The 26,586-nt window shown below is 39.8% G+C and overlaps 2 protein-coding genes across 4 annotated transcripts in view; one reads left to right on the forward strand and one right to left on the reverse strand.

The window, feature by feature from the left end:
* M (zona pellucida domain-containing protein miniature) overlaps nt 1–26,586 on the forward strand; it is a 272,287-nt gene that overhangs the window by 2,370 nt on the left and 243,331 nt on the right. The window contains exons 6-7 of the mRNA XM_071713302.1: nt 261–372; nt 651–702. The gene's annotated coding sequence lies outside the window, so the exon portion shown is untranslated. The remainder of the gene's footprint in view (nt 1–260; nt 373–650; nt 703–26,586) is intronic.
* The window catches only part of Sol1, a 236,257-nt gene continuing 211,796 nt past the window's right edge, over nt 2,126–26,586 (reverse strand). For all 3 annotated transcript variants that reach the window (XM_071713297.1, XM_071713298.1, XM_071713299.1), the window contains 4 exons: nt 24,775–24,965; nt 13,647–13,854; nt 9,803–10,050; nt 2,126–7,046 (listed from right to left, as the gene is read on the reverse strand). In XM_071713297.1, coding sequence (XP_071569398.1) covers nt 6,961–7,046; nt 9,803–10,050; nt 13,647–13,854; nt 24,775–24,965 — 733 coding nt within the window. In that variant the 3' untranslated portion in view covers nt 2,126–6,960. The remainder of the gene's footprint in view (nt 7,047–9,802; nt 10,051–13,646; nt 13,855–24,774; nt 24,966–26,586) is intronic.

Consider the following 26,586-nt stretch of genomic DNA (forward strand, 5'->3'; position numbering starts at 1 on the left):
ACTTAAATATAAATATTACTTTTTATTTTGTGTAAAAGTAATTTAATTTTTGCTTATACTTGAGTCGTTTTATTTCATTGTGATTTTGAAATAATAATTAGTAAGAAAGAAATAATTTGAAATTTTATAAGAATTTATTTTTGTAAAGATCTTTTTCCGAAAATGTATAATTATTTAAATAAATGTGTAATTGAATGATGAATAAGAAGTTTGATGCGTAAGAATGATTTAATATCAAATCATTTATTTATATGTTTCAGAAGATAGCAACGCGGAAAGTGTCGCATCGAGGGAGCTGACAACCCGAGAGGACAGCCTGAGAGGAGGAGAGGACCTGGGAGAAGCATCGGGCGCCAGCGGAACAACTTTGCGGTAAATATTATTTTTTATTTCGTGTAAAAGTAATTTTTTCCTGTTTATTCTCGAGCCGTTTTATTTCACCATGATTTAGAAATAATAGAAGAAAAGGAGTAATTTAATATTTTATAAAAATTGATCCTTGTAAAGATCTTTTTCGGAAAATATATAATTATTTAAATAAATATCTAATTAAATAATAAATAAAATGTTTGATGCTCATAAGAATTATGTTTTAAAACATTAAGTTTTTTTGAACACCGTTTTATGAATTTTATATTTGTTTATTACAGAATCAACGCAGCTACGTGGCAGATATTATTCCGCTGTTGCGCATCGGGGTCGGTGAGTGATAAATTAACATATTTATTGAGGTAATTTGATAACTAAACTTTACCAGTTGAAGTAGTAATGACGTGAGATCCAATATATGTATTTATTTATAAAATAATGTATTTCGTTATAAAATAGAAGGTTTCTTTCTAATTAATCATCTAGGTAATTATTTTAGAATCAATTATTAGTTTCACATCACTTAAAAATAATTTTGAAATAACATATTATATAAAAAATAATTTAATAATTTGCAAAATACAAAGAGATACTTTTATCAGTTCTAATTGTGTAAGAAATTTATTATCCCTTTTGGATCTTACGTCATTCTAAATTTTTCATCTCTAAATGCTGTGCATGCTTTTAAGATGATTAATTTATGATTACGAATCACGATGTTCTTTCGAAGTGTTAGGATGCGGTCGATATTAATGCATTAAATATATAATGGGAGCTATTTATTCGATTTTAATTAACATTACACTAGTATAAACTGAATTCCGTTCTATTTATAATTAATTATAACTAATTTAATATTATACCAATTATTAGAACTTTGTCAATGCAAATAATTAATTATGACCACAAATATGGTTAATTTTATATAATCAACAACTGCAGTCACATAAACCGCGATGTTAAAAGGATGATTATTAAAAATTCATCGTGTAAATAATTATATTCATTAGCAATAAACAAAGAATGTATCTCTCGTGATGTAATATACGATCACTGGGTAAATACTTAATTTTTCATTTCTTTCTGAAACGAGATCTTTGTCCTTCTTCTCTGCTCGCGAGCGACCGATTATATATTTGAACGTATTACGTTTGCGGTTGCCAGCAGATTTTGCTGAGACAAACAGAGTACGTGATAGTATCTACTTATCTAGATTCAAAATCCCGAGGATAATTATCTCAAACAATTATGCTGAGATATTAATATGTCATAAAAGAGTTTCTCGTTTCATAGTTTCTTAAGTGATAAAGCGGCTTCCTTTGCGCGCTTAACGATCTTGTAGAGTTGCGGAGAAGTTTAACCGCCTCTTCTCAGCATTATAAATTATTTCCCAGTTGGAGAACTCGATCGGATAGGAGAACTTTATTGATTGCGAATCGGTGCTCAAGTTTTCCCCAAACGTGAACGAGATGACATCAAACTGCATCTGCGAATCGTTCAATCGCGATCGATCGCTCGGTGTCCGCTCGGTTCCGCGTCGCGACGTGCGATGACCTACTCTCGAAACATTTTAAAATTCATTAAAAATTCGCATTGGATTATACTTTTGGGTCTACAACGTTGTACGATATATCGAAGGACGAGGGTGTGTGAAGGAGAGATATGGTATAAAAATAGAAAGAAAGAGAGAGAGAGAGAGAGAGAGAGAGAGAGAGAGAGAGAGAGAGAGAGAGAGAGAACAACCGTAGAATTGACGTATGGATTCATACGTGAAGGTTTATTAGGACAGTAACGATGATTGCATTACATTCTCGTAACTTATGCGTGAGACGATTGGGCAAGAGCCTTAAAACAGAATAAGAAAATACATCCGCTGCTTTCAGCGGATACCGAAGTCGGTGCCCCGATCAATGGCCGGGCCTTTGTTCCGGGGCACGACTGCGATGCTTTCGGATAGTTTTAACCGCAGGACAAAGTTTGGAGCGCCCCAGGCGCAACTCGGATAACTCGACTCGTAGGTCCCAGTAATAGACGGTACGAAAGGATAAAAGTTACGTTTCTAGGACTCAGGAACGCACGCCGCTAAGCCGCCCTTGAACTTCCTGCCTGATTACGGGGCGTTTCCAGCAATCCAGCAGTACATTGCTATCGGATTTCTGACACGATTTGCTCATCAGTTTCTCTTTAGGCGTAAATACGAAAATTAGCGATGGAAGAGATACACGATACTGTCCATAGGTTCGTGAACATATATACAATATATATATGTAACGATATAATATATATATATATATATAACGCGCGATACTTTAACAAAGAATCTTCAACTCTTTAAGTACTTTTTAGAAGGCTGCACTGCGTGTAAAGTTTCGCTCTTATCATTGTGACACATTAACGTTGAAATAACAACAGATATTTCTTTCGTTGATAATTTTCTCTATCGTTTGAATAATTACCACGTTTCCAAACTCATGGACAGTGGTATATCTTATAAAAAAAATTGTCGTAAATCCGTCGTTGCATTTATACGCATGTATTACAATAAATTAACTCTCAATCAATCAATTGATTACAAACATCAGTTTCATGAAATTAATGCAAATTTACACATATCATAAAATTAATCATATAATTAGATTATTTATACGTATATATGCATTACAGTAAATTAATAAATTAACCAATCGATCAGTTGATCGCAAGTCATAAAATAAATGCCATTGTTTTGACGATGTATCGGGGTGGATTGGTAACAGAGAATTTATACTTTCTCCGACTGTCAAAGCTGCGACCTACCGCTTTTCGTATTGGCTCTCTCGATTCGTGAATCACTAGTACGGTTTAAGACAGTATGGCTATGTATAATGACAGCGGTTGAAACGGGTCGAATGTAACAATATTTACATGGTGATAGTTACATGTAAGCATTTAATAGTGCCAATTAAATATTCAATTTGCTAATAGTGTTACCCTCCTCTTTACCTTTTTCTTATTTTCCGTTAACGTGGAAACAACAGAAAACGAACATGATCTCCAGTTATACATCACACACGCAGTCTCTCTTGTTTCTCGCACGCGACACGCAAACGTACATACAATAAGTCACATCATATGAGCATATACTCTCTTGCAAAAATCAATCAGAAACTTTTAGGAAAAATTTTTACCAACACATATTATAAACCTATTTAAAATTATAAAAAATATTATAAATCTATTTAAAAAGTACTCGACGTACGATAGAGTCTAACGTACACAATGACAGTATTGCTACCTAGTTATGTATCTATAGATACACAATTTGATATCGAGTTCATAGAAGTCCATTCTGATTCCTCACACTTGTATTATCTTCCATGCTGATTTTCCACACGTACGAGGACATGCTCCCTCGAGATCGAAATCATGCTTTTCGACATGATTTTGTGCAAATACGAATTAGGTATACTAACCCACTCTCGACGTGCGGACAATTGTTAGAATACGACACTATATGGTTGTCATAATCGCTGTAGTAAGCTCGAGGGCCGAAACATCGGGCCTATAAATTTCACTAACTTGTTCTTTTCGAAATCATTTTTTTGAGAAAGTGGAGGATCTTTACGTTATATATATTGACGCAGCGCGAGTGCATTCAACCGAATCTACAATGAGCCGAGTTCTCTCGTTTCCTATTCCTCAAGTTTTGTATAGCCGTCACATAAATAATTCTATAACAGACTGCACTCTCTGACGAGCACTATATTTACTCGTATCTCTATGACGAAGCAGCATCAAAATCAACAATCTTCAAAAGGGATATTATATTCGTTTCGATGTATGTACGCGAAAACGCATGAAATTAATTTTAAAGCAAACTGATATCTGTTTCGTTAATTTTTTGAGAACATAATGGTGCATATATATTCCAGTTGTATACTCGTACGAATTTGTCCTACAAGAGCTATATCAAGTTATAAGTATGAGAGTGAAATCCGTCTCTCTCTCTCTCTCTCTCTCTTTTTTTTTTCTCTCTCTCTCTCTCTCTCTCTCTCTCTCCTTTCTCTTTCTCTTGTACATATTGATAAATATTTCACAATATATCATAAAAGAAACATTTTTAATTTTCAAAAATACAATTTTGTACGAAAACAAAGTAATCTAATAAGATTTCGTTATTAAAAAGAACTCGGTTTTCAAAGGATTATGTTACTTTAATATATGCGTATAAAGAAAAATTATTTACAATATATAAACAGAAACTTTCTAGTGTCTGTTATCTTTCTTATATTAGCTGATGAATTAGGAATTAGTTTTGTAAATAGTTTTTGTAAAAAATTAATAATGAATTCCATAAATATCATCGAATATATCAATTAAATCGCCATTAAAATTAATAAACATACTTTTAATCATTAAAATCTAATAGGGTTAACAATTTTATTTTGTAGTTACTTTAAATGTCTTTAATACAGATTTAATTCATGATTTAATTGCTAATCTAAAATAATATTAAAGAAATAGACAAATTGTACAGATAAAGAATGCTTATTAATTTTTCTCTCGATGAAAAATTGTTTCTTAATTTGTCAAAGCATTAGTTCTTAGTAGAGTCCCTCTAATAAGAGTCGCGACACGTAGCAGCAACTTTTAATTGGTTCGCATTTTCGGCAAAAGCACGAGAAACAGAGAGAAAGAGATGTAAGAGAGAAAGAGAAAGCGTTATGAATGTATATCACTTGTATATCGCTTTCTCTTTCTCTCTTATTTTGCCGAAACTCAAGATGTCTCGCGACTCTTATTAGAGGGACTCTAGTTCTTAGTAAAGGCTCTGCTTTAACGAAAAACTCGGTAATAATAACAGCGTATATACATCGTATTAATATCGTAAACTATTCAACTTTAAAGTGATAACAATTTAATTAATGTTAAATATTAATAACGATTCCGACAGAAAATTAGACTAAAATATATACATATTTTACCATATTCAACTCTTGCTCATGTAATTATACCGATTTAATGAGAAAATTAGTTTCACTAAGGCGATTAGTTTGAATGCGATCGATTCTTTGCATCATACGGATAAAATACAAATTGGAAAGAATTGGTAGTTACCCGTGAGATCGAATTGTGTAATATTGATGCAGTCCACAAGCTCAAAAAATGTTTCCAAAATATCCCTCTTTAATCATCACTAGCCCGTAAATTCGGTCGATCACGTATTGCTCATTATTGAAACATTCATCGCCGAAATCGCTCAATCAAACGCGCATTTTTAAGAATTCGGCAATCGGTAATCGCTCTCATATATTCCATTAAACGTGTCAATTACGTATTCTCACTGGATTCGAAATCCGAAATTTCGGATTATTATTTGCAATTTTCCTGTTAGTTACGCTTGCTCATTGAAACAGGATTTTTCACAATAAATATTTAACTCTACGCTTTCTAAGTTTCCATGATGCGATCGGCGATCAATAGTATCTCCAGGACCTAATTATCGATTACGAATGTTCGCTATCGCGAATGATCAGACTTGTTTTCGTCTCTAATAAACTAAGAAAGAACGGGAACATCACAGTCGTATAGAGGATGTATAGTAAAAGTCCGTCCGTATTTGTGAAGGCGAATTTTTTCTACGGTATGTATGACTTTCGAGCAATATACGGACAGACAGTTACGATGACTTAAGAGATTCGTTCCCCGCGAGAGGAGAAAAACATTATCCATTGAACGAGTAAAATCAGGTTTAAATAATCGTATGATAAATGATTTTCTTTAAAGCCGGATCTGAACAAGGGGAACGAGCGCCAACAAACACGAACGAACAATTTGTTTCGATAAGTACAAACGGCGTCGCGAGTTGTTCATTCCTGTTTGTTTTCGCATGTTCGTTCGGTCAGGACCTGGCTTAAGAGAGCAGGCGGCGCTTAACTTAACTATTTTCCCAGTATCGAAAGAAAGATTGAGAATTAAAGTGCTTCGCAGCTGCGGACTTCCATTCAACTTTTAACTCGTAATTAAAGTTAAATTGTAACGATAAACAGAGAAAATGCATTTGGTTAAATCGAAACAGCGGCAACGAGTCGTAATGTTTTTTGCGCAATCACCGCGAAACAAAATTTACTTGTACTTCTTCGAAAGTAAGAATTCTTCTCGAAAAAGTTAATTGTCGACGGTAACTTATTCACGTAGGCTACTATCGGCAATTTAGTCACGCAGCCAATTAATTCCACTTCTCCTCTGTTTACGGTAACGAGGCTGCGACGAGTTCTCGACGAATGACATCGTCCGCACGGTCGTTTCTCTTGCACGCTGTTTAGACGTAAAAGTATTTTACCGCCGATGCTTTCTCCTCGAAATAGTCAACGTGACGCGGACGAATGGGATAGAATGAGAAAGGGTGCGTGGACAAATTTAAAACTTCGTGTCCCGGTCGGATAATAGACTTGAGTAACACACTCCCTCCCGACGAATTTGTCAACGAGGTCGTCACTTTCTTCGGTGAGCTGAGCTATTGGTGATTCTGGATGGCTCTCGATCTTAAAGTTGCGGTTCGTTGTAAATTGAGCCAGGACTCGTCCGCGTGGCCGCAGTGATGGCCTTTTCTTAGTGCGAGCCTCTGCCGCTAATGAAAAGACAGTTCGTGAAGAGCAGCAACAGCAGCAGCAACGGCAGAGGTGAAGGCGCGATACCTTTAATAAAAAGGAAAAACGATTTCACAGTTACTTTGACTTGTGCGCTCGATAATATAGCTTTTCCGATAATATATTAACTCTTCTTTTTTTCTTTTTTTCTTTTTTCGCAGTTGATCTCGCGGAGTGAGTCGCGCGGTGCTATCGATTTGCGTTCTGGCCTGCATATGGAGCATGGAACCACGCGCGTGATAGCTCATGTTAACGATGGCATAAATAGTAATATACATATCGCACGTTTTGTTCGTGTTTACTTCTCGTGGACTTTTTTTATTGCCGCGCATATGCAGAGCGGAAAAAATGCAGCGTGGAGAGCCGTCGTGACGTAATAAAAACGCCGTAACATTTTTGCAACAATTGTATACGTTACAATTGCATACAATGCAATCCTTATGACCAATATAATGAAATGCGCAAACATTTTTTCCGGTAATTTTTACAAATGAAAAAGATCTCAAGATTCTGTAGCTCAACCGTCATGTGTGAAACAACGTTAATGTCTTTCTTTACTTTTCTTCGGAAATGCTTTCCGAGCTTTCTCATTGTCCGCCCTTCCATTCAACCTTTGTATTTATCAAATTCGACGATAACGATTGTTTACAAAGTGATAACAAATCTTATTACGCCAGTTTGTTCATTATATGCAATCTCACGCTGGTTCCTGCGGACAAATATTGCAAAGTCGACGATACAATCTATAGAATATTGAAAAATGGCTGCTACACAATCTCGCGCCTTGCGGATGGCGAAAGTGGGGTGCGACATTATCGTTGATTGCCTATAAATACGCGTCTCATATCCAGCCAAGTCCTATTTGCAATTTGCAATTTGTTTCGCAATAACAGCGGGCAATTTTAGTTGATCGAAACCGCTGTGAGACGAAAGTAATTCATATTATTTGGTTTCGTTAGATCAATTTCTCAAGCATCGCATATAATATGCGAAATTTAATTTTGCATAATAAATAGTGTTCGCAGTGCAAGATAAGAAGCAGATAAGAAGCAAGTCGAATCATATTATTACCTTCTAAATTCTTTTACGGACTCGATGTAGAACTCTTTTCTTTTAAAGATGATGCATTGGGAGATAACACAGTTTCAAAGAAGAATTATTAGCGGAATCGATGAATAACATCCGATTGATCGGATCAGTGGAAAACGACGCGGCATGTATCACACGATTCATACACGTTTCGATCGTACAATCCCGCCGAGTTTGCACATTTTTCTGTTCTGCAATTGTTACCGCTCCAAAACGGCATTTAAACGGCGACCGAATGCTCGAAGATGTATTTCGAGCTATTAAGCCCAGCGGCACCGGCTACTCCAACCATTGCATGGGCGTGCAACAATGCACCAAGTTGTAACAAAAGTTTCACGAATCCGAGGTATTCGACCCCGTTTGCCAACGCGAAACGAGTGAATAACGGGCTTCTCTCCGCGCAATTCGATTTGACGGAACGGGCTAAAGTACACCGCCTTAATTCATTCTGCCTGCGCTACCTTTTCCAGGCCGCTTCTATCCATTTACGTTGCCGCGCGCGTGACTTTTCGCCTCCTCGAGAGAACGAGAATGCGAATGAACGGATCTCCGTACAATTCAGAATAGATCCCTTCTACAGGGTTTTTACCGGTTTCTCTTGTCGGGCTTTCCTTTATGTTACAAAAGACTCAATTATTTTCCAGAATATCCGTTCGTGTTTTTTAGAACGTGTATAATGGCAAGAAGGAAAAATCAAGAGAAATAACTGTCATAGAAATTGCCAACAAGATATTTAAATACCCGGAACATAATGACCATAATGTGGTCGTAGTAGAACGTACAAGTCAGAAACTGTTAAGAGAAACGAGACTCCGTTTGGTTGAGTTTTCAGAGACCATATTAATTATATGCAGAGCTCGTCGCATTTCAAAAATTATATTAAGTCTAGAATTCAGTTAAATTCAAATATGTTGTACTTTTAGTAGCTGTAATATTGCAGGCAAATCTTTTCTATTTTAAAGATTTCTTTCTCTCGAGAGAGCTTTGAAAGAGAAGAGATTTCTTTCTCTTCGAGATTCTATGTGTCGTATCTTCCAGAAAAAATCTTTATTCATCTGTTATTTTAACTATCTTTTTAGCTGCTTGATACTTTTCTATCTTAATTAAAATGAATAAGAACATTTACATTTACATAATAATGGAAATATGGGAAACTGCAATTTCTTTTGTAAATATACGGAAATATAACAAGCATTTCACTACGTATATATCGTGATATATCTACTGCAGTTATGTAACTCTACACACACCACCGCTCACATTTTTCCATTTCCAATATCCATCGTAAATAATTGTATCATCGAAAGCGAGCGAAATGTATGAACTTGGACTTTTTAAAAATTCGCATAGATATGAACTTACGCGATGCGAAATAAATTCAATACTCTTGGAATTGGTGCCGTATTGCAATTTTTTAATTTTAACGATGTGTATCGCGTTTTCTATGGCCATATTATTGAGTGTTAGATAATAAACAGTAGATATACATATATTTGCTAAATGTAAATAATATAATAACGAGGTAGTAGCAAGGAAAATTTTGCATGTACCAGGAAGATTTTCTTGACAAGGCGCATTTCCTGTTATACCTTATGTATCAGTCTCTTGAGATTATGGTGTTACGACTGCTTTAAAAAATCAGAAGCTACCTATGTAGGGAACGGTGAAAGCAACGCCGTGATATAATTAATTAACTAATTTCACGAAAGCCTCACCATGCCGTGCCGATCCGTTGCTCGCAGGTATCTTCATCGTGTAATTTTCTTCCTCGTCCACGAACACGTAACTGGCATTAAAGCCCGTGGCGTCGAGACGATCGTTACTCTTGAACGTAACACGGAAAAACTTTCTGTCGCTGTAAACGTCGAATTCTTTCAGCTGACCACAGTGCCTCGGATACTTTCGGTCTCTGATCATATAGTTGGAGAATTCAACGTAATCGCTGGCTGACACAGCTTCGCACCTGAAAAATTCCGCGTTAACGATTGAATTTTTACTTTGTAGACGAGGAAAACATTATCGATGATTTATTTCATTAATCATCCACAAAAACTCGATAACAACGATAAGAACGCAATATTACAATTAATATATTGCATAACTTTGTAAGGTACATAAAACTTGTATAATATCGGTTGTAAATTTTGGTCACTGCTAATACGGTTCATTGAGATAATCTCAATGATAAAGATAAAAGAGGAAAGCGTAATAATACTGTTTCCTAATTAAAAAGATATAATTTATTTTATAGTTTAAACAAATTAAAATTAACTGACGCTTTATCGTTAACATTTATATTACGTTTATCGAAGCAAATGAATGGTGAATTTTATGGCATACATATTGTTTGTAATTACGTATATTTAATTGGATGTGTTTTCTACCATTTGGATATATATATATATATATATATATATATATATCTTTATAATTATTTTTTATATTGTATTTTCCTTAAGTTTACAATTATAAAAGTTGTAGTAACAATATTATTATAACAACGTTTGATATATCGTAATGAAATATAATACCATAAAATATATCCATTTTCATCACATTTCGACAAAAGCTTTTTAGTTGTGCTTTAACTTTATGCATCAAGTTACGAACTGCATTTTTTAAATTAAATAAAATATTGCGAGAAAATGTAGATTAACTATTTCTCTCTCTCTCTCTCTCTCTCTCTCTCTCTCTTTCTCTCGCACTTCTTGTACCCTCTGTGTTAAGATATATCAAGCAAAATAAATATACCGATTCTCAATGGATTAGTTTGGGTAGTTAAACGACTCACTTTTAATTTCTCCTGCAAGCTTTGATAGTTCAGAAACTTTGCTGGACGTGCATTTCATTAAGGAAGTAATTTATATCTATCATATTCATTATCTCTTACCTGTCAGCGAGATTTAGTTTCCGCTTTTTATATTCATGTAAAAATCAAAATTTCAAATGGAGTACACGTATCAAACTGTATATATTTGAAGATACAAAGACATCAAGATTATGGATTATTAAGCATTTGAATTGGTATCCGATAAGCTATTCAGCTTCTACGCAAGTCTACATTCTTCCTTCAAGACACGCCTTATGACATATGCAATACATTATGCCCGATGAAAAATGGAGCAGCAAAAAGCTCCAACATCTACCTCTGGATGGAATATCGATAAAATTCGGATGACTCTTCTTAACAGTCTTCCTCGACTATCCCACAGTAATAAATTGCGTTTATAATTCTTTCGCCGACAGTATTTCCATAAATAATTCAATTTCAGCCTATTATTCATATCATAATGCAAGTGTTATTTAAGTGCAGTAGAGTTACACGAGAAATATTGGCAAGATTTAATCTTTTACTTAATAATAATAATAATTTAACGTTGTTCAACAATATTAATATCCTCGTTAATATCTTAATAAGACGTCGCGTTGCGTTTAAGGAGAATGGAAAGCTATCATTGTTATATCTTTTATCATACAAAATGCATATTGAGTAGCATAATAATATTCTATTACCATCTCATCGAGTATAATTAAGGGCGACCGGAGTAGTGTTGCCTGGCAGATAAATAGAGGCGATAAGTAAGATTTACGCTGCCATTCGGTTGTTGCGCAGCGACACATCCGCGGCGAGACAAACAATATATCGTCGCGAAAAGAAATATTGATGTATGAGTGATGAGGCTATTATCGCGGAGTGGAAAATATATATTGCAAATAGCGTGCGAGCGCACGCAAGAATGAGAGAAAGAGAGAGGGAGGGAGTGAGAAAAAATGAGAGAGAGAGAGAGAGCCCACACTAGTTGGTCCGGTGACATAAGTGGCAATTCGGGTGATAGATCATCATTTTCCGGCACGTTTTCTTGAACGCGATCGTAACCAAAAGCGTCTCGAGAACTGTTTACCGATGGTCAGATTTATGGCCGAGTATGCATCTTTTTCCTGTGCTCCTCGCCGCGTCTTGCCTCGCATCGCATCGCATCGCATCGCATCGCGTCGGGCCGTGCCGCGTCGACGTTGGTGAAATGCATTTACGAGTAAAGCACCGAAGGCGCACTTCGTCCAATCGAACTCTCGTTTCGTTGCACGGAGACTGGTGATATTTACGATTACCGTTTTCCGAAGTAGCACCAGGGGAAAATCTTCCCACGAGCGACTGGCACGGCTGGTTGATGCGGCCGCGATAAATAGCGCGGCGAGACATTGCACGGCCGATGTTGGTCGATGTCGAATTATCAATTTATAAAGCGAGTCGCGTCACCGACCGACCGAAAGCGACAACACGAATTTCGCCAGCGAATTCTGCTCCGATATTCTTTCGTCACGATACACGTTGTGGCGCCCGGCCGCCGGCCGTGGCGCCGCGCCGTGTGCGACAAACGAGCGCACGCCGCGTTGTTATAAAATTCGACAGAAATTGGCGAAACATGATTAATTAGCGGCTTCCGGTAATGAACGTAGCGTTACGTTGCCGCCGGAATATTGATGGTCCTGCGATTTAATACGACCCAATTAGGAGCAGCTATCGTATGACCCCGGCACCCCAATCCTCCCTCCGTTTCCCTCTCGCCATCGGTCGTTTCTCGACCAGCACCCTTCCAGCACTATTTCTCTTTATCTTTCGTGCGTATGTAGTAGTTTGTGTGGCTCTATCCCTTTTTATACATCTGTCTATATCACATTTCGGCTTTCAATGTGCGCGGGGATTTGCGTCACATCGTGACGTTCATCGTTATATTATTTTCTAGAAATTACAGCATGTTATATTTCTTGTTACATGATAATGGGTAATATGCTCGTTAATAATAGTATGCGGCGTGGTTGACACGTAATTGCCTCTGTTTCTCGAGTATTAGTCGCCGAATCTTCATCAGGGCTTCCTTCATGTTTCAATAAGTAGCTGAGAACTTGGATGTAGTTTGATATAACGAGCTATCTCAACTCCCGCAAGGTCCAGAATTGAACCACTATCGATTCGTCTTCGGAAAGATTCTAATTTGCTTAAAGGCCGCGTTGTGTCTATTGAGTCTTAGATGATAGACGAGAGTCTACATAGATATATATATATATATATATATATAGAGAGAGAGAGAGGTAAACGAGTTTCCCGATACAGTTAAATGATTGCATATAAATGCAATAATTATATTGCATATAAATGCATCGCCTGGTTTTTTTCGGTATTAGGGGAACCCCAGGCAATCAATTCGATTCATTATCGAGATATCTGAAGTGTAAACATTTCACTAGACATTAACCGCGATATTTTTATCGGTTGGTACCGAATTGTCATTATCTCCTTTTATCTTCTTTTCCCATGTGAATATCGCAATATCGCATTATTATTCGCGTTAATTAATTTTCATTTCTCATTATTATATTTGTATACGGGCTATACGGCATGCGCTATCGTTCGTCAGTGACGTTGATCGCCGACAATGAAAATACTCGCAATTTTCGATGCCGTTATTTAAATTTGGTCGGACTACCTGCTTGTATCGCATTTTCAAGACCTCTCGCGAAAAAGCAGCTAGCGCGAAAGGATTTGTTCATTCAACTTACGGTAACACTCCCTCGACGTCGAAGAAGTGGAAATGAAGGTGAACCTTCTCGTTAGATTGACCATAGAAGAAGTAGTAGCATTCCGTGCTACGAGGGTACAGGCCGGGGTAATTTGGCGACGCGAACGTACCGTTCCGGGTCTCGTTGCTGTTGAAAACAAAGGCACACGGATACTGCCCCTCCTGCCGACCTGTCGTTATACCGAAGTCTGAAACAGTAAAGCAGCATTCGTAAGTGCGCTGAAACGCTTGAACGGATCGATATTCGTGCGAGTAGTTTGACGATTTCTCTCTTTCAACTATTCCTTGGTCGTTCGAACGTTATAAGATTATTATTACCGTGTTTATATCAGATAGGGAGACAAAGAAAGAGAGAGGAAAAATTGATTCAATTTATGGTACTCCAACAGCGCGAAGAAGGGTACGAATTTCTCACTGTTTTTTCGTCATCACAATTTATTATCCGCGCACTTCATTATTACAGGGGCGTTTATAATCCTCTGAGCGGCTTAATAAATATTGACATGTACTAATGGCTGGCTGCGCAACGTAATACAAATCATTGGTGGTACAATCGTGACAGTGTAATACGCCCGAGAAATATGAATAATATCGAAGTAATTACTAATATATTATTAATCGACAGCTTCAATGTAGACAGCGTCGAAATCGAATATTAAAGCGCGAGTTTCGGTTCGCTCGGGATATCGCGTGTAAAGCCTCCCCCGCGATATCCCCGTAATTACCCCGGTGTAAAGCCTGTTCCCATGCTAGATTGCTTGCAAGGCGGTTTGGTGACAACGGTGTCTGAAAATAGGGTGTCCTGCATACGTGTTGCCGTACGCGCTAGCGCGATGGTTTTCGTGGTCAGTTTCGATCGTATATTCGCCGGGCTATATCATCGATCGCGAATACGAGAGTATCGGTCAGCAAGATTTTTATTCCAAACTCATTTTTCGTTCGGCGGAATGAAATCGATTCTCCTCAGTTTTATGTATGTCGTTTGTCATAGCGATAAAAAATTGTCGCACATCCCATCGCTCGCGCGAGCGCACAACTTGATTTTTCAAATTCTGCCAAATTGCGTAAAGAACCGAGCTTATGCTTTCAATCGATCGGATTTTGCCGGACAAGAATTGGCAGACACCATCGGATCAATCAATTGCCCTATTCGAGCGAAAAATAACTACGTGCAGGACCATCCAATATAACATCCGACACGAACTGCCATACTGCTATACTGAATTGCATTTAATTCCACTTTTTTACGCCACAAAAAATTACTTTATCTTACATTTTTTTTTCACGCGCGTCAATACTATTCGATATAGTTGAATTTATTCTGGGCTGATCCCTACGCTGTCCCCCGCGACGAGCAAATCGAGTGGCACCTCGGACCGGCGCGGCGGGACGTAAAATAATTGAATAACTCCTTGCAAACATTCCAAGCGTCCGTCGTTGACGCGACTTGGAGGCACCTCTTTCTTCCTCGATCCTGTCGACCGATTAAAATTTCTCGACAGAAGCGGCCGAAACCTCATTACGGACGACTCAATTAACTTCGATCGCGACGGACGCCCCAGAGCGACGGCTGCTACGGAGAGCGGATGGTTTAGGAAAGATCGGCGTTTCCTTCCACCGGGAAACTTCCCGGAAAGTGATTTCCATCCTTCACCGCATTCTCTTGTTGAAAAATATCCGTTTCAACGACATTGCCGTCGGCGGGCTCCTCACCGAGCGACCGAGCACGCAGAATGTTTACGGCGCGGGGCGCGGAAGAGCGGAGAGAATCCGAGGAGGGAGGAGAGAGTATGTTAATTACGGGATTGGCCCCGTTGTCACACAGGCCCCGTTTCAAACGACTCGCGGTGGTCGCAGTTACTGTGGAACTCCTCTCGTGAGTTCCTAAAGTGCGGTACACCGCGCTGCGAGAGCACGGCCAAGTTTCCTCCGAGCTGTAAACATCGAGTAATAAGCTTTCGCGAGACTTTTGCGCTTAGTTAGCCGCATTTGTTATGGTCACCGTGTACGCGGTTTGTCTGCTTCCTCGCTCTCTATGGCCAGCTTGTCAGAGGAAGAAGAAGAAGAAGAAGAAGAAGAAAGAAAAAAGAATACAACGGGTCGTCCTCCGCGGAAAAAAGTGTGAAAATGTTTGAAAAGCGTTGCGAGTACATAGCTGAGAGGTCAGCTTGGCAACTAACTCGCCTAGTCATTACCTTTCCCTTTTAATGCACCTTGCGATCATATTGTCCCTTTCATCGTCGCTAGCGTTGTCAGCCCATGCAAACTCCAACCGCAAGACCGTCTACTTCATATTCATAAGAAATAATATTAAAATTCACACATTCCTAACCCAGAAATTGCGAATAATGCATAGAAATTGGAACTCAATTCGAATGAAACCGGAATTTTTAGACTTTGGAAAAATTGATGTATAAATATATATTTTTTCTGAATATTTACATACAAGTAAATTTTGTGATAAAAATGGTACTCCGAAGAGATGGCAGAATTGAGTTCAAACACGGTGCTGCTTGTTACTACCTGTAATTTTTCAATACCACATAGAACAAATGTAATAATCTACAGCCTTTTCATATCGCGTTTCTCCACGCCTGCAATCGGAGCAAACGTTTCATGTTTCATGTTTCAAACGTGTTTGATGTACATAAAAAAAATCCTGTAAATCCTTTTTATTTATGGGACATATACCGCAAAATTGTAAAATTTTGTATTGTAAAAAATCTCGTGTAAAAAAAGGATGACAAAGTCCTTTTTTGTTTACAATGACAATATCAATTCGCGAAAGCATTAAGCTTCTATTTAAAATGTGCGTCGAATGCAGGAGTGCGTAAAACTATCATTGATAGACCAAACACGTTGTCAATGCTCTCCTAAAATTATTGTATAGTTTTGCAATTACTTAGATTACATGCCAGAATTACGCTCTATGGAGACCGAATATAGAGTATATCAAGAATCGTTCCAACCGAATCTCTCTCCGTCTGTATTCGGAGAGCCGTGTGCGTATTACCAACGTTAAACATGTATACACAGTTCGCAATATTTTCGCAGAAGGAATTACTCGGCAGCAATTAATGTTCTGACGCGTTCGTCGCGCCGTGATTTTTATTGTTACGAGGTCGTAAAGAGACATTCCTTGTGACGGCAGCGCGCCATATACCGTGCGCACCATCGAGATATCGTGAAAGCGTTTAGCATCCGACATAATGCTACTCTACGAGCTAAACTCTAGGAGCGCTCTGGATATGTGCGCCCGCGTACATTGTCCCGAATACTTCCGGTTTCTCGTGGTGCGCTAACGTATCTCGGAAAACAACGGTTGGTTGCTCTTTCTCTTTTCCGCGTACCATTCGCCATATAACGTTTCCGCGACTCTCTTCCTCTCTATCTCTCTTGTCTTTCTTCCGTGTCCCGTTTTCGTATCCCTCGTAACTAAGTAATACCTCGATTTACGTAACGCGACACAATGGCAACGCTACTCGCAGCGTGGTATTCGCAAAGATTTTAATCAGGCGAGCGTGATACGAGTGTATGATGTCAACGTAGACCGAATGTTTACCTGGCGAATTAAGCATGGAATTCAGTGCCGCATCGTTGTATCCGTGGTACAGCAAGTCGCGACGTCGATCTAGGCGATTAGGGTGGTTTCTCATACCGCAGGACGGAAATTAATTAATTCCGCTTTTGTTTGACGAGAGAGAAATAGAAAAATCAAAATTGTACAGCCACTGCGACGGAATGTGCAGATATCTCTCAAATTATGAGTTTGTTGAAAGGCGAATTATAGAAGAATATTCGTAGCGAAAAATATTCATGCAAAAATATTATATCCCGGTGGAATTGGAAGATGCATCGAAAATGCACCGTACAGCTAGCAACGTCGTGCATTAGCCGGTCTCGATTAAGGGAGCTTAATAGAATTTTCCACTGAAATTATGATGGACACATTGGACACGTTTATTAAAATTCGATAAAACTACATTAAACGCCTTTCACCAATCGTGACAAATAACAAAAGCAAATGTCGCCTTTATGAACGTTTTGCACAATCGCGTAACGATTTATCATTCATACTTGTATAATGCATCGATACGTTCCACACTTGCAATCTCAATCTAATCAACAACGTATATGGATAAAAAGTGACAAGATCAGCAAGTTTCGGACGCGACACAATTCCGCTGATTCATTGAGAATGAAATGCTCTGCGCGTGTAATTAGCAGTGGGACAAACAGATCGCAACACCCGTGTCATGCGCTATGGCGGTATGGTACCTGCTTTTAATAGAATTTACCGTCTCTGATTGGGTATAGTGCAAATATTTGTAAATTATATGTTCCACACTAACGCAATGCGGAATAATCGAGAGTATTGCTAAATCAGCTGCTTATTACCGATGTGGCTACTGATTACGGTTGAAATTATCATTCACTATTACGATACGGCGCGCGGCGCGCGGCGCGCAGCGTGGCATTGTGTCAGATATACGCGTTAGATATTCGCCGAAATACATTCACCGCATTTTGTGTGGAAATGCGAAAATTAATATTCTAATAGACGTTTCCGTCGTGAAAATTGAAATGGTGAGTTAATTACATGTACACTTTCTGAACATATTGTGTGCGAAATGTCACACGTGATAAAGCCCATTAAGTTGCACGATATTCACCGTCCTATACGCGACTTTCGTAGCGTATATTCTATCCGCGCAATCAATGGAAGTGACTGATGCGTGCGCTCTATGCATGTAATTCCTTAATGCGGCGGGTCGCGTTTCTGGTTGTCGCACAATTTGTCTCCCGTAGGGGTCGTCCGTTGAATTTCGACGTCAGAATCGGATATTTATGACACGGTCACGCTTCGCTTTATGACATTTCCCGATAGCTCGCGACGGGTAACGCGCGGTTAAGGGCATCGCCGGATAACGCGTGTTACGTTCGATCGGACATGCCCGCGATCCGATATTCATTTGCGGCGGGGCGCGGCGCGGCGCGGCGCGGCGTCTGAAACAGCACGTCGCAGAGCGTGTGGATATCGAACGTTGAAATATGTGACGCACCTCTAAATTCAAAAATGATGATTATTGGAATTATTTCACTACCCTAGAATTCTGCTTTAAGTTTTTCGAAATTAAATAAAATTGCATTAATTTTCTTTTTGCGCGAGTCTTCACCATCGAATGATTAAATTTGCATCTGAATGTTCATAATTTCCATTCCGACCGCTATTGAGAAAGGAGCGTACCTGTTTTGTACATCGACTTTATTATACGGATAGCGTATACTCGAGTTAAGAAAGGACCCGAAGAAAGTTGCGCAACAATTACTCACTTGTTAAGCGTACCTCTAATAAGCAAGAAGCTTGATTTACTGGGTGCCCCGAGCATCGTGCATTTTTTCTCGTTTGCAGATTCCTTGGGAAATTTGGAGTTCATTTCTCATTGTCTACTTTTATAACTTTGAGAGAATTTTCAATATTGGACGTCTCGATAACTAAATTCTATATTAAAATTTTAACAAAAGTATAAATTGCTTGATCAAACAATAAAGAAAATAATTCGTCAAAGAGACACTCTATATAAGAAAGGTATTTAACTAAAGTCAGAGAAGTAGCAAATGAAACTAGCAAGATATAATAGTAAAACATCTGTCTTAATCAATTCTGTATTAAAAAAGATAATTTATTAGATTCTTATATAAAGCTGTGATAATAAATGCTTTTTTTATCGTTGCAACGCTGTTTTTCAGCTGATATTCGCGAATATTCGCGAAAGTACCTAAATTTGTTTTCAACCGAGCAAGAGAAGCGTTCAACGAGACATTTTAATATATTATAATTTAATCGATCAGTTATTCATCCGCGATGCGAACTCTGTCAGATATGCGAGTTGCGTAACGCGTAACTGCAACGCGCCGCGGCCGTTCAAATTATGAATTGGCTGATTTTATTTCGATGATTACCGACAACGTGCCAGAAAATATAAACCGCCCCGTGGGATTGAGTGCATTACGATATGGAGTAAATAAATCAATATTACTAAGTTTTCAAATGGTATCATATCAGCATAGAGGGCATAAATAAATGGGTTTTCCGAAATGTTCTTGCGAATTACCGAGATCGATGCGATAGTGGATTGCCGATGTTTATATTATATATTACCAACGAATCATCGAGTTAATGCCTGCGAGCAAATAGTTGCGCGATGGTTCTTTAATGTTCATTGAATATTTAGCAAAACGAACGTTATTTAACGTTGAATTATCCGCACAATTTCAATATTTAAATTTAATGATTGCAGTCATTTATCTGTCCATCAGTCTCGAAAGGAATATTATCAATATTGCTTTGTTTCCGTTGTGCGTGATATCTTATACGCTCATTTCGGGATGACATAATCCCGAATTAAAGTCCCATATTGTTTCGTTTGGCTGGCAGTGGTCCGATGGCTGGGAACTTTTTCTACTTGTATCGCCGGCGTCTCGCATTTCAACGTAGGGTTTTCATTTTGAAATGACCTCACTCTACGCTCGACCTGCTCTTTTTCCAGTCGCGTCGCTTGTTTCACGCTCGGCAACAAGCAATGCCCCTCCGATTACGTGAGGCGTGGGGGTTAAAGTAACGAGAACGTCGCGTTTGTCCGCGCTTTGTACATTTCTGCGGAAATTACAGGATGTTATTTGAACAGAGTGACGTACGTTTCGAGTTGCAGTTTGACAGGAACGCCAACGACAAAACCGACGATAAATTGCGCGAGTTAACTGTAATAAGCTACCAACTTTATAGTTCACACACACATATATATATATATATACATGTCCTATATATATTTGTCCCGCAATAGAAAAATCCATTTAACATTTTCAACTGATTTACAAGTCTGATTATTAATTGCCAACGTTTCGCGCTTGTAAGGTACTTTGCAACTTGTGCAACGAAACATCCGTAAACAAACTTCTGTCTAAGCACTGTTTTGTGTTGGCGCAAAAAGAAGCTCCGAATTTCGTAGCGACGCGACGTTAGACCAGGTACTCCGCATAACTATGCACCGGATGCTGCAGATATTATAACTACGCATGCTGCGCTACACGCTGAAGGAGCAAACACGGATCAGCAATCCCGCCATGTTTGTTGTTGGACAACGTTGTGCCTGGAACTTTTGGTATCACGGGATTGGGTGTCGGTCGAGCGAATCTCCGCGAGTCGGCGAGTTACACGGCAGACGGGAAATCTATTTTGTTTCGCCACGGCGGTTCCGCGATTGAGATTCACGCACGGCTACCAAGAGCGCCTCGGCCTCGGCCCCGCTCGGTACTCGGTATTCGGTATTCGGAGCGTACCGGAGCGTAGGATCCAATAAAATGGTACGTTTAGTTGCCCGTTACTCCGATAAAGCCTAGTCGAGACGGCCTATAGTATCAATTTTTCAAGGCTGCCGAGACGAGGAAATTTCTCCGTCCTGCCATAGTAGCTACAGTAGTTTCTGTCTTCCAACGAAACATAGTGCGTGTAACTCGTACAAAGAGCATCGAAAGCTGCCACTATTTTGCACATTTCTATAACGTTTAACGTACGGGTATCTTTACGCGTTATATATCATCGGTCACTTTCCAATATTTTCATGAAATCAGAATTACAAATTTATTAGCAGTTTTTAAAAACGTCATTATGCCCGATAATATTTTGTTTGTGCGAGATGAATTCCAAATGCAATTATACATATAAAGCTACGGAACGTGCATGTATGTGTGCTCGCGTATACATATATACGTGAAGAAATAGAAGCAATCAAAGCAAGCGGAGGGCAAGAGAGAAAGAGAGAGAAAAAGGACGGTAAACGAGCTCTCATTTCTTTTTTTCCTAGTACACGTGGCGTATCCGTAAAATTGATAAAGTTTCGTGAAAACTTTTATAATACCCGGCTGTGGAAGAATGTTCAAGTATATACGAGCTGGCAATTTATGTTGCACCAGATCGCGACGCTCTGTCCCGAAGTCGGCCATGGGCGGGCACGAGGATCGCTCCGTGCCGTTGTATGCATCTACGTGGGTGCATGCAGACTGTTTATCACACTTTCGAGGAGTATAACCGTCGTTAAAATCGTCCTGCGATCTACATTACAAAAGATTCGCCGTCGACTCGCAGTTCGGCACCGTGCGCGTATCCGAGAGCGTTCGGCCGCCGAGCTCCCTTCGTCGTTTCCTTCCTTCCTTCCTGGCCCTGTCTCGGCCGGACTCCTCCCAACTTTGCAATTGTAATCAACGATAACGATTCCGGCACCTCGTTCTACTATTCGCGCGGAATAACTCTCGAAATGCAAAACGATCCTGTACCAAGGTGGTATTTAAAGCGTCGCCCATAGACTCCTTTTTTTGGGGGGGGGGGGGCCAGTTTCTTCCTGCACGTTCGCGTACGTGTTACGTTACAATTTTTATAGTTTACGTGTTACGAGACCTCTGTGAGTCGCCGTGTACTTCGAGTATTTTAATAGTCAGCAACTACGTGTATCATCGATGTAGGTTTAGCTTCGCTTAAAAAGTTAAGCGGTTAATGGATGACCAAAGTTGGCGAGTCTCGACGGTTCCGACCGAACAAACGTGGCGCGGCGCGTTTCCCGTTGTATGACTTGACGCAACAATACGACGTACGATACGCCCGTATCAACTTTGCCGAGTTCGTCAGAAATATTGCGTTGAAACTTCGGCGAAGTTCGGAAGCGGAATACGCCAGGTTACATTAAAGCGTTGCTGCTAATACGACTGTAAGTTTCATACGTTTGATACCGACGCGACTGCGACGCGACTCGCGCGCGCGCGTATGGATACGTATGTACAAAGAGTCAGACAAACACGAGACGCGCATATATACATATACTTGAATGTGTCGAAGCGCGTCGACCCCGACGACGACGACGACGACGTTGTTTTCCAAAAGCTCTGTCCTACTTCTTCGTCGCGCGTCGACGATGGATTCGTAAATCCGTCACCGTCTCGAAGCTCGACGAGTCGAGTTCTCTCACCAGCCACGTCGCGAGGAATATGTCGTTCGCTAACTGCCAACGCTGCCATCGCTGCTGTCGACGATATTTGGACCGTTCGACCGAATTCCGAAACTTCCGGTCGATGTCTTTTGGTGCGCGTCGTCTCGACATCGTGACTAAACGACTGCGAATCGACGTAGCGATAAGTTTCCGTGAGAAACGTCGATGGTTTGACGCGACACCGTCCAAACCCGTCGGTGGTGGGATGTCTCATCTGCAAGGAAATACGGTACGATCGATGATCGAAAACGACGAGGAAAATAGATTTTCGCGTTATCACGCAAAGCGCTCGCGCCGAGAGACAGATCCGCTTTTTAGACCGAGGGGACTCCCCCTAATTTACCATCGTCGCGGAAGACAGGACTAATTGCAAGAAGGGCGGGTTACACCGAGTAGACGTCATAAATTTCGCGTCCTTCGCACTTGCAATGGCGTGTTTGTCGTTACGGCGTAATTCGCGATTATCCACCTGCCATTGTCGTCGTGACGTCGATTATAACGACGAAGAGCGAGAAATTTGTCTGCTGGATGTTGCGATATTTCTCTCTCTCCCTCCCTCTCCCTCCCCCCTCTCTCTCTCTCTCTCTCTCTCTCTCTGTAACAATGTCATAATTACTAGTTTCAAGCGTGAGTAAAGACATATATATATATACACATATACAGACGCCGCAGAGGGAAAATGTATCGCGCGACTCGGTTGACACGCACATATCAGTCCGAGATGACATCAGCCATTCCCCTAAGGAAATGTCCTAGTCAGCGCGTAGAATGTTATTCCTGCAAGATACCGGCGGGTCCTTTCTAAGACGCGTCATATCGATTCGTCGTCGAGAACATCGTTGTGCTTGTGACAGTTCGGGAGTGAGACCCGTCTGGTTTCCTGCGAGAAGGGAGGGAGCGCGAGGGACTGCGAATCTTTTCTTGGTGTCCGTTCCAGTTCGACTGTCGAATGCCTACTTCGATTTGCGAGAGCAACCCCGTCTTTTTCGAGGATCCTCCGACGTCTATTTATGTGAGCCCCGAAGAACGTACCCGCATCCCTTAGCGCGATAATTCAGCCTCGAAGTTTCAAAGATGGGGGAGGGAGATGGGCGGAAGTGCACGGCCAAGGGGTAGGTAGGTCCCGCTCGTAAAAATTAAACTCAAACTTGCCGTTAACATTCATAATACGGAGCCGCGGAGCGACTTTGCCGGAACTTTGCCGCCGTATCTCTTTCCACCGTTGCAAAATAGGTCAGGATCCATTTTGCCGCGTTTCAATTATGCGATAACGCGCCAACTTTCGACTCTGCTCGATGGTAGCCGGAGGACGATAAAATACTCGGCATAATCGAGCGATATTCATCCCTTAACTGACGGTAGTGACGGCACGACAAAGTTGTCTCCCACCACCTGCTTGATATTTGAGACAGATTGTCTGCCTCCGCGTTTCTCTCCGTGCCCGTGCGCCCGGGCGCCCGGGCGCCAACTTTCGCCGGTACAGTCTCGCGATGCACTCCTTAACTTTCTCGCGTTACGATGCGTTACGGTATCCTCGAACGATTCTCGGCAAGATGAACACACTTCGCCATCCATTTGTTCCGTTACCGGGATGCCCGCCCAACGCGTGTGCGCTACGATCCAAGCTCACCTGCGGGTGATAAACGGCGAAACGCCGCGAGACGCATTGCTATCGCGATAGAATGCTCGGCGGAAATTGAAATTTTGACGGGACATAGGTGCCCATAGGAGAAAAGCCCGGAATACGGCTCCGTGCCCCATCCACGAATATATAAGATCGTATGTCACGGCCTGATCTTGCGCCGCGAACACGTTCCACGTCGATAAGTTATTCTCGATGATGCCCGTCGTCCATCTGCACCGGAACATTTCCGATCGATTTATGAGAAGACAATATACGCGTGTAAATTTACGCGCGTCTCGCATAAGCGGGAGATTTCTACAGATTAGAAGATTCACTTAGAATTGTTACAAAAAGATACAGCTTTTTCTCACTCGAGATCGTTATTTCTTTGCAGACACGATAGAATCAAACTTATCGTTAAAACTGATACATTGCGCACTTACTTTCCATGAAAGTATATGTTGCTTTAAATCCTCTCGAATGGCGAGACGACGTTACTCCCTGAAACTCCAAGGAAAGCCGCGGACCGTTGCTCATGATAGGCCGCGCCGGTACATCTCCGCAGAACGAATCTATTTTGTCCTTCTTTCCATCTATATGCACGAACGCCACCAATGAATCGACCCCCTCGCAGCTGCAATAAAAAAATTATATATTTATCATGTATTTTTTTTCAGATATTATATTTTACACACGTGTATACATATTATATTTGCAAAATTAATTATTTTATTCGAGCGCATATCTGCGGCTGAGTACGCAGCAACCAAAATTTGATACTTTCGAACGCGATAATTATTGTGGAAAACCAACAATTTCCATATAATTTCAATAATTACAATAATTGCAGATAAAGTATCTCTTGTGCCTCTTGCACGGTCAGTTCATCATGTAATATATTCCATGATGGTATCGAAGAGTGAGGAGAGAAAATACAAAATATAGCAATTTGAGTTAAAAGGAAAAAAATATATTTGCGTATTCAGAATTTTATGATCATTTTAGTGAAATAGCGACTCACATTGCAACATCTCACGTGACGTTGATCATTTAGTTAAAAAAAATTGTTGGACGAAATAACTGTTCTACAACATTGCGCAGTCGTGTCAGCGTTGCTTCGACGTGCAGGCCGTGCAGCCTTCGTTACGCGTCACGAAACAATATTCGATAGGAAAAACTTTTCATTTCCTCGACAAAAGACGCTTCGCTACCGGGGGGACTCGTATTTCCATTTCTGATTTCACGTCCCGTTAGAACACAAGGAACAGGAATCAAGATGTATTTGTCCCGGTACGCGCACCGGAGCGTGTACTGCAACACGTTGCACGTTGTCCAATTTTATATTCTGTGCTTACGACGCGCCGCTAGCGAACTTTGAACGATAACTCGACACCGAGTTGACATTCTCGAGCCTGGACTTTCGTTTCAAAAACTCTTGACGCGAGAGCTCGCTGTCGACCACTTTAAAGAGGAAATTATCCGTTGCAATCTGTTTGTCGAGTTGGAAATGCCAAATAATTGCAGTCAGTTGTAACCGACTTATGAAATAATTACTTTCGCTCATTGCATAATACGCTTGTTAAGATAGTAGATTTCATATTCAAGGTAACCATCTTCCGATAGTAATTTACATTTACAACATGTGTTGAGAATATGCAATAAAATAATATAAAAGTGTGTGAAGACAAAAGGGAAGATTGATCCAATATTTTACAATATTTTTGCTTGCGACTGCTGGACCAATCAAATATTTGAATGGATACACTGAAGTCTACATTGTATTTATCAGCAAATATGTTGCAAGTGCTATTTCGCAGAAAATTCCTCGAAAAATAATGAAAATCACGTTGATGAAATTGCTATACAGTATGAGTTTTGCTGCTGATTTCTCTCTTTCTCTTTCTCTGAAATGTATTTAAATTTATTTTGAAATGTAATATTGAAAACACAGATATCCTACATTAAACTTTTATTTGATCTAACAACAAATCTGATGATAGACTAGTCAAAGTAAACATGATGTAATGTTGCAAAGAACGTACTCGAAAAGAGATGCATTTCGAGCAAAGAAAACAACTTTGAGAATGTTGTGTTTTAAACATACATACATACGGTCTAGTTTACGTCAAGTATATAATTACAAAACTTTCATGAATTGTTAAACGTAAAAGAAGCAACATATCTTCTTCTTTTTTTCCCCAAAATGATATGGCAAGCTTTAAAAGAACAATCACGTTAAACTGATTTTCGCATAA

Source organism: Temnothorax nylanderi, unplaced genomic scaffold (assembly GCF_030848795.1).
Source record: "Temnothorax nylanderi isolate EJ_2023f unplaced genomic scaffold, tnyl_v1.0 TNYL_tig0122_pilon, whole genome shotgun sequence".
Taxonomy (NCBI): Eukaryota; Metazoa; Arthropoda; class Insecta; order Hymenoptera; family Formicidae; genus Temnothorax; species Temnothorax nylanderi.